The 8,854-nt window shown below is 36.0% G+C and overlaps 2 protein-coding genes across 2 annotated transcripts; one reads left to right on the top strand and one right to left on the bottom strand.

Annotated features, from left to right (window-relative positions):
• Positions 1-272: 272 nt before the first annotated feature.
• LOC114745231 (FCS-Like Zinc finger 15-like) lies at positions 273-1,387 on the top strand. Its single transcript, XM_028933381.1, has 2 exons — positions 273-596; positions 726-1,387. The coding sequence occupies exons 1-2, from the start codon at positions 370-372 to the stop codon at positions 937-939; spliced, it is 441 nt and encodes a 146-aa protein (XP_028789214.1). The 5' UTR covers positions 273-369; the 3' UTR covers positions 940-1,387.
• Positions 1,388-3,797: 2,410 nt separating this feature from the next.
• On the bottom strand, positions 3,798-8,619 carry LOC114745232 (dynein light chain 2, cytoplasmic-like). The gene is made up of 3 exons (XM_028933382.1): positions 8,244-8,619; positions 8,005-8,110; positions 3,798-4,079 (listed from the first exon to the last, which is right to left on the bottom strand). The coding sequence occupies exons 1-3, from the start codon at positions 8,418-8,420 to the stop codon at positions 3,997-3,999; spliced, it is 366 nt and encodes a 121-aa protein (XP_028789215.1). The 5' UTR covers positions 8,421-8,619; the 3' UTR covers positions 3,798-3,996.
• Positions 8,620-8,854: the final 235 nt, after the last annotated feature.

Below are 8,854 nucleotides of genomic sequence, written 5' to 3'. Positions count from 1 at the left end.
AAAAATATTATTAACAACTTTTCAATTCACTTATATTTAAAGATCAAATTTTTTTTCCGGAAAAGTGATTTTTAACTGGAAATATGTAGCGTATCACCTATTAAAAGGAATAAAGGACACCAAAAAAAAAAGGGACCTATACGTGGCACTCCCACAGCAAAATCAGTCAAATCGTCGTCTTCGCTAATCGTTCTTTCTCACTGCTCCATAGCTGTAGGGGTCCCACTCGTACTATCTCCTATTCCCTTTCTTCTTTCTCTCTGCTATTTATGTAATTCCCTTAAAATTGTTCTTCTTCCACCAGAGATTCAAACCCTCAGACCTGTGCGAGTGGTTCTGAGAGCGAGAGCGAAAACCAGATCATGAACGATGGTGGGTCTCAGTGTGGTACTGGAAGCCCAGAAAGTTAGTGTTCTCAGCGACAAGAAGAAAACTCAAGTCATTAACAAAGCCACCATCATGCTCGTCAACAACAAACCTTCTTCTTCGACAGTTTCGCCTCCGAGTTATTCCCATCATCAGGCACTGCCTTTTCTTGATCAGTGCTTTCTCTGCAGAAAGAGACTCTTGCCTGGAAAAGACATCTACATGTACAAGTATGCCTTGTTTCTGTTCGTACCCAGATCTTATATATACTATGAATAAATCACCCAGATCTGTCGAAAGGCTTATTCTGGTGTTTTTTTCCAGTTTGGTTTTGGATAATGGAACTTGAATTTTTACAGGGGAGACAGGGGGTTTTGCAGCGTGGAGTGCAGGTGCAAGCAGATATTCATGGACGAGGAAGAGAGTATTCAAAGAGAGGTTTGTTCTCTGGCAGCCATGAAAAGTCCCACATCGTCTGCTTCACCGTCGTCTTCGTCGTCGTCGTCTTCGCCGGCTTCTTCTCGCGGTCATCGGAAAGGACCCAGAAGCCGGGCCGGTGGGTATGCCTGCTGAGACAGTGAAAGAAGAACCACCTTGTTATTATCATCGAAGACACCGAAAAGTTTTTGTTTCTCTAGTTTAATGAGTTTTGTCTGTAATTTCACTTTTTTAACCCCGTGTCTTTTGTTTTCGTGAAATCTTTGTCCTGGTGCTTCCTAGTATGAAGCCAAAACGTCCTTTTTAAACTCTCTTTAATTTGGCACCAACCTGCAGAGAGAAAGCTCCCAACCTGTTAACTCTGCAGCACAGAAGCTACACAGCACCACTTTGGCCATGCCTCCCTCCTGCTAGGTAACCCAAAGGAGGAGTTAGTTAATATTGGAGATGTTTCCTACTGCTTTCGAGTGATATACTTCTGAGAGGGGCATTTATGGTATTTCACGACTACTGCATGTTAAAATTTTTGTTCCTAATTCTATATAATATGGTATATAGACATGTTACCCTGAGTTTGGTGTTATGTGATGTGTGTGTGTGTGTGTTCTGCACATGGATGGTTGTGCCGTATTTGCATGAGTGCGTGTGAGTGCGCAGTATAGTGTGATATGGGTGTATTTGCGTGTGCCTAGTATTGTGTCATCAATATTTGTATTCGTGATGTGAGCCCCTCATGCGTTTTGTGTTTTTGCGTGTGTGTGTGTGTGTGTGTGTGTGTGTGTGTTAACTTTCTAATGTTTAATGATTTGTTTGGTAACAATGTTATAATAATCTGGATGGGTGTGTGAAATACTATCTGATGCTTAATACGACGGTTCGATAGTTAATCTGACAATCCTTTGTTATCAATATAGATATTTTGAGGAAAGATAGAAGATGAAATACATTAAGGTTTTATATTTAAGATTAAATTTAGCCTTCCCAATTCATTTTTATATTAAAAATCAAATGTGGCATTAAAATAAAGTGATAAGAAACAAACAAGAGTTGAGGCTTTGAAACTAATTTAACTAAAATTGGAATTAAGGAGGCATGCGCATTTAGTGCTTTAGAGGTCTCGAACATGAAAGTTTTAAGTGTGGCGTAACTCCAACATTTATGATGCGACTAATTATTTATTTTTAAATTATTTTTAAACAATACTTTATGTTATAAGATATATGTGCGTGTATATTAAATATTACTGCTCTGATACTTCATATAATAGTAGTGCTTAATCAATTAATTTGAGTAGATTAAGAATATTAATTAAATTAGTTAATATAATATATATTTTTAAATATCATAAGCATCTTTTTTAATTTTTTTATTTTTTCTATTTGATTATTATTGGGAAATATAAATAAGATTACTTTAAAAAATAAATTAATAAATATATGAAATAGATTCTACATATAAGATCAATATCATTTGTCTAGTTGGGTCATGCGTTAGCCACCGAATGAGTATTATATACTGATACTATGAGTTTTGTATTATTTGTTGATATTGATAAAAAGTCTACACTCGTAATTGTTTCAAATGGTGGAATGATGTAAAGTAATACTTAAGTAATACTTTAAGTATTACTCCCACGACATTTACCCGATAAACGACAGATATTTAACAGAACTTAAGCGAGCATTTATAATTTTTATTAAAAAGCTGGCTAAATATCATTTTTAGTTCATAAAATTTGACTTGTTATGGTCCTTACAATCTGAAATAAGTAATTTTGATCCCTAAAACTTTAAATTAATGGTTTTTAGTTTATATTAAAATATGGCTTTATTTAAATCTGTTTTAAATTTGACCTAAATTATTGGTTTTAAATTTCAAAAACTAAAATTAGAATAAAGTCAAATTTTAGGGGGAAAATTTTTTTCTTTCTTTCTTTCTTTATTTTTTATTTTTTATACTTTTTTGGTGGAATATCAACCGGTCCATGACTTCGTTAAAGATTAAACAACTAAGTACACGCAATGGGATCCTGACGGCAGCATGCTAACGTGAGGAACTGGAAAGAGGTCACCATTCTCCTTTTATTTTTTTAAAATAAAATACTATTTTTATCCTTTAATTTTATACTCCTCCGGTCCTTAATATAAGACCTAACTATTGAATTAGTTTTGGTTCTAAATATAAGACCCATTTCTCATATTTATCAATTTTCTCTAAATTACCCCTATGGATGCTCTCTCAACCATAATCAAATAGAAGGGGGGAGAGAGTATTAAGAAAGATGATTATGGTGAAAAAAAATATATCACATTTCTTATAATTAACTAACTTACCTAATTTCTTTAATCTAATCAAATTAGTTAAATAAATCTTATATTAAAGACCGGAAGAGTATTAGATTTTACCTTTAATCCCTTAATTTTATAAAAACATTTTTCAGTCATCCAACTCTAATACACGTTCACTGATTTGATATCCAGTTTTACATGAGTTTAGAAAGCGACTAGAAAATGGTGACATTAGTTTTCAAAAGGCACAAATTTTCTGAAATCATACAATTTTAATATTGATTTATATGATAACAATAGTAGCAATAGCAACATTAATATTGGAATTTAGGTACAGTTTGAGAACACTTGGAACAAAAAAAAACACAATTTTATCTCATAAAACATAAAGTGATCCAAGCATCCACTTGATCACGATCACTTAATACTATATCAAATTTCGAATCCAAGAAACCACCATAGCCCGAGCTCTGTCCGCCGCCAATCCATTGCCATTCCACTTAACAACAACGGGGCTCCAGCAGGAATAAAGCTAGGGAAAATTACATGCAGTAATCTTCAATTTTTCAAAAATGTACCCTTGAGAAAAACATAACAAGCGGTTTTTATGGACTCCAACAAAAATTCTCCTTACCCGTAAGTTAATTGGAAGACTCGACCAAACATGTGAAAATCCCACCACCAAATAAACAAATGCAACGAAGATGAACAAATGGGAGGACTAGAATTGAGAACTTGAAATTCAAAGCCAGACATCAGATCCAGTTTACATGAAAAATATACAAGCACAAAAATGTCCTGAAACGAGTTTGCGAGCCAGTGAATTCCATACATACAGGAGTTAAATATAGCAGCTTAATCACAAGAAACTTCCTGTCCATCCTTGTCACCCATATAATACAGCTTAGCCTGATTTAAATAGTAAAACTGCTTTCTGATCCAAATAGAAATAAACGAAGTGGTTTGTTTCGTGAGTCACGTACGAACCTGCAAGAATAGGGGCAATGCGTTTATATGGGTTTTCCATTCACAACATTACGAAAGTAACAGCAAGCATACAGCTAAGCAGCAAGACAGAGCAATTGTCCCTTTTCCTCTTGGGCTCCAACAAACCAAATGAGGGACAATGTTAAGAAAATTGAAGCTGCCCATCCAACCAAGTAGAGCATCATCGAATAATTTGGCGTGTCTGTGAGACAGCACTCAGCGCTTTAGTGAGATGATTGTTATTTGAATAAAACTTGCACAAGATGTTTTACTCTTCAATGTTCCGTTCAGAAGAAAGAAAATTATCAAACACTAAATTGATTATACCTATCAGTCATATTCTGCTTGAAATGTGTCTGGTAACCTGATAGGACCCTCTAATATAACAGGACTTAAAATCTAGAAATAGATAACAAAGACTGGAATGACTGAAACTGATTATAATATTACTATATAATATGCCAGATTACAAGATGTAGGGTGATTTAAGTCACACAGATCACACTCTCACACTCACATACACGAACACAATTAACTAGCAGCCACACACTCAAAACACAGACCACAACACAATGATACCACACTCTAAAACAGAACAAGGTTGCCAATCTTTCGAGAGGTTGGCTCTCTCCTTCCCCCAAGGGCCAAGTTCAATTCCAAATCTCTCTCCCCCCTGGCTGAATCCAAATGGGACAATTTATAGGCCCCAGATATGACTTTCACACTCTCCAAAACAACCCATTGTAGCCTTTGACCTTAGTCTCCCTACAGCCACCCTATTTTCTACTTCTTTCGCCAAAATAGGAAGTCAAAGCTCTGACCCACAAAAGCACCCCTTCCTTTTTTCATGTATTTTCCCAAGTTTATAAAAAAAATAATCCTAACATAACCTAAATTGAAAAATATGGGGAGAGATCAATCAGACCCAAATGGCATTTCTCCTGAATGCCATGATGGCCAATTTGCTAAAATATTGACAACTCATATCTCCTTACAACATTATTTGCCACCTATGTATTTAAAAAAGAACAAGGCCAAGAGAAATTTCTGATGTTGCAGTGAATACCAGTAGTTGTATAGAACTTTGACATAGAAGAACCATGTATGTGATACTAAGCTATCTCGTTAAGTGGAAACCTGAAGAAAAACTGATTTCCTAAATCATATCGATTCAATAAAAGCGAGTTTAGTGGCTATAAACGGCCACATTCTGAAGCTTTTCTTTCACTTTCTTTCCCAAGATTATTTCAGTCACTACACTGCTACAACTCTTAAGATAAGCACTAAATGTCTAAAGCCATGAAAATCAATTTTAATTTCACCCCGTGACTTGGTATATGAGGAAACTTCAAATGGATTTATCAAAGTAAGAAATGTGGCAAAAACCAAAATATCCGTCTCTGCTTCATTCACTCTCTATTTGATGGAAACCAGAGTAATATTGTATGTTAGTTCTGCATTTAGGATAAAAATGCTCAACGGAGTGCAACGAGCACTGATTTTCGCACCTCAATTGCTAGCTTTTCATGAAACAGTTCTCCATTATACTTCGGTGCACATCACTCTCAAAATTAAAATATACCACTGGTATCTTTTCCTCTGCCATTTTCTCATCAGCCAAACAGAGTTACAACCAGAAACAGAAAGGTAAAATAGGAGCACAGCAGGGTTTCTTAGAGTCGTGAACACATGATCCGCTATATCAACTCATGCTCAAATATAATGGAGCATTAAAATTATGTTCGAATTGTGTGAGTGTTTGTGAGAGAGGGAGGGAGGGAGGGAGAGATTTTCTAGTTGAATTCAGATACGATTAAGATGAAGCATTAGGTAAGAGTAGATAATATTGTTGAAGTTCTCCGCAAATAATTCACTCTCATTTACCGATTGTCTACACGTTATGGAAGTTGCCTGAGCTTTGGTGAAGGAGAAAGAATAGAAAATCTATGGCACCTGAGCTCATTCATATCAAAACGAGGAATGTAGAAAATCATAAACTCAGGCTTCTAATCAGGATAGCAATTTCAAGAGCAACCAAATATTGAGGAGAATCAAGAATCCAGTGAAACATTTTAAAACTTGGTCTAATTATGCTCAAATCATGGCTTAATTAGTCTCCCGAATGAGATTTCCAGGGAAAATTAAAGAAGCCCTTGCACCAAAGAACACCTTAAGGGCTACTTGGGATGGCATCAAAAGGTAACACTTTTAAGGCTTTCTTACTTGGAACATGGGGGGATAAGAAGGCATAAACTTGAGCTCATATAAATCAAACAGATACGATGAAATACAAACTATAGCTTAATGTTTACAAATATATTACTATAAAGAATGAATAATGCATAATATCTCTTTATTCCAAAATCAAGAAGACAGCCCTCTTCAAAAATTTCCTGTTAGCAGGTTAATGATATTGAGACGGAGAAATGACTTCCTTTGCCATAAACCCATTAAAAGCATATTGATGAACACTAAACACATTAGAATTTTACTCCTACAAGTATTACAATACATCAATTTAAAAACTTGTCTTTGCAAATTTAAAAGAGTTTTAAATGTTTTGTAATACTTGGATTAGTTTTGAATAATGAAATTTAGTAAAGCATAAAGCCAGGGCAACAGATGACAGAGGGAGCATAGACTAACTGATCATATTGAAGCTCTGTTATATTTCAATGTTCCTGTACTCTTCTAATGCACTTGATGCATATTATAATGAAGTAAAAACTAAAAATATAATCTTGAAGTTACAGACAATAGATTGCTTCAATTGTAACGTCCCTCCTAATCTATTAAAAAAATCATAATTGGCCCCCCCGATTTCTTGGCTACATTGCAACAATCCCCCAATCTTTAAAATTTTTAGCTGTATGGTATTACTAAAATGTTCTTCCCATTTGAAATTTCATCTTAATATTCTAACCCGTAGCTAACTTACTGACACAGTACTACATTTCTACAGGCATAGCACCTAGAACGTGGAAATAGAAATTCCTTTGCACTGATGTAGCCATAGTTACACCTCATGTCCAGTTGCAGTAATTTCAATAGATTAGATAAGATATTGCAATTGGAGCCAAAGACTAGAGTGAGCAAACACAATTTCCTCTAAATTTCAAAACACCACATACTGATCTAAAAGTATATTCTCATCCTTATGAACTGAGAAACAAGTCAAGCAGAAAGTTTAACCACTAAATCCGAAGTCCTCCTATTTTATAGGCCATTCTAGCGTCAAAATCACATTTCCTTTGCCTAGTGAATTATCAGTTCTGAGGGTCTCTAATCATAGTACATTGGAATGGAGCACCAATATCTAATGTTGCTTTTCATGCAGGCAGTATTTGCCTTGTATACCAGATAAAAGGTTAGCCACCCATTGGAGAATATATTGCTTATTTGCTTCATCATCACCTAGCAGGCTAGCAGGCAAACAAGACTTGCAAGCTAAAAGAGAAGGAAATATCATTAACTGCAGATCTGCAGGTCCCGTTAAACGAGTCATGAGGCAGTTGAAACCAGATAGCAATTGTGGTTTGTCCATCAGCAAAGTGCATAAGTTGATAAGTACGTAAAGAAACAAACTAAACCAGATGCCCTTTTACAACCTTTCAACTTAGGCTTTTGTTTGGGAAGGAGGAAGAGATATAAAAATAAAGCACAGCCAAATTAGTAGGACGAAACCGCCAAAAAATTATATACAGAGGGAAGGGAAAGAGAGAAAAGTGGACAAAGTAAGCCTTAACATTACTTCTAACTTGTAATTCTGAAGAAAAGCAACGGAATTTGCAGCGCAGAACAACTAAGGATGAAAACGACGACCTACTTGAAGCTTAGATCTACTCCATTTTTGGCAAGGGGAATGCGATTAAACGCCAGTCAAGTCCAAGAAGGAAAATTTTAAAAAAGTACAGAAGAAGAGTACCGAAATTACGGCCAACGATGCAATGCCAAGTGGGTCCATGTCTCTTATCGAACTCCTTCTTTATATGCTCGGCAACATCTTTCTCTATGTTGTGCTTCTCAAATGCCTAATTCACCCAAAAAAGCAGGAATCTTGAACCCAACAGAGCAAAAACAAAGCAAGCCCAGAGAAAAACCCCAGAAGAAATTACACAAGAAGCAAATGTAGGAAAAACTGAAAGAATCAGAAAAGGAGCTAACATTGACGGCGATATCTACGGCCTCTTTCTGCATGTCGGGCAACATATCAGCACTCTTAATGATGACTTTCTTGGTTGGGGTGGGTGTGGCCGCCGCCGCCGATGACAGCTTCCGATCTTCGGAGTTGGGTTTCGCCATAAGAGGCCCCGCAATGCTCTTCTTCGTGTCGTCGTTCATCTCTGTCTCTCTCGGCACTTTGATTTTCCCCTTGTCGTTTTTTACTGAAGCAAAAATGAAGGGGAAGAATGCCTCAGGCTCAGTCTCGTTTTATTGCGATGCGATGAGGAAAGGAAGGATGAGTGAGTCTCTTTGATTGTACTACTTGCGAAAGTTCCAGAGCAGAATAATTTGATTTCTAGTGATTCTGTACAAAAATGCAGGCTTTGCCGCACACTGGAATATATTGCTTTTTCTTATTTCCAAGGTCTCTTCAAATTTTCTCCTGCAATTTCCTTTGTTCAATTTGTGCTCCTAGGAACCAATCGGAGATAGAGAATTAATTTAGCAAAGCTCATCATTCGCATAAGAATATGTTGTTTATTCTATTTATTTATTTCGGGATGGATCATGTGTTACCTGATCTTTGGGCACATACGTAGATCATAACTTAT

The sequence above is a fragment of the Neltuma alba genome, unplaced genomic scaffold (genome assembly GCF_004799145.2).
Source record: "Neltuma alba isolate B1F8T4 unplaced genomic scaffold, ASM479914v2 tig00004561_pilon, whole genome shotgun sequence".
Lineage (NCBI taxonomy): Eukaryota > Viridiplantae > Streptophyta > Magnoliopsida > Fabales > Fabaceae > Neltuma > Neltuma alba.
This window is presented reverse-complemented; position numbering and strand designations above follow the sequence as displayed.

Excerpts from the sequence above, each read along its gene's own strand:
- LOC114745232 (XM_028933382.1), bottom strand. The coding sequence starts at position 8,420 with ATGAACGACGACACGAAGAAGAGCATTGCGGGGCCTCTTATGGCGAAA. Across the intron at positions 8,111-8,243 it reads CCGTAGATATCGCCGTCAAT|GCATTTGAGAAGCACAACAT; the intron begins GTTAGCTCCTTT and ends TGGGTGAATTAG. Across the intron at positions 4,080-8,004 it reads CATCGTTGGCCGTAATTTCG|GTTCGTACGTGACTCACGAA; the intron begins GTACTCTTCTTC and ends CTATTCTTGCAG.
- LOC114745231 (XM_028933381.1), top strand. The coding sequence starts at position 370 with ATGGTGGGTCTCAGTGTGGTACTGGAAGCCCAGAAAGTTAGTGTTCTC. Across the intron at positions 597-725 it reads AAAGACATCTACATGTACAA|GGGAGACAGGGGGTTTTGCA; the intron begins GTATGCCTTGTT and ends GAATTTTTACAG.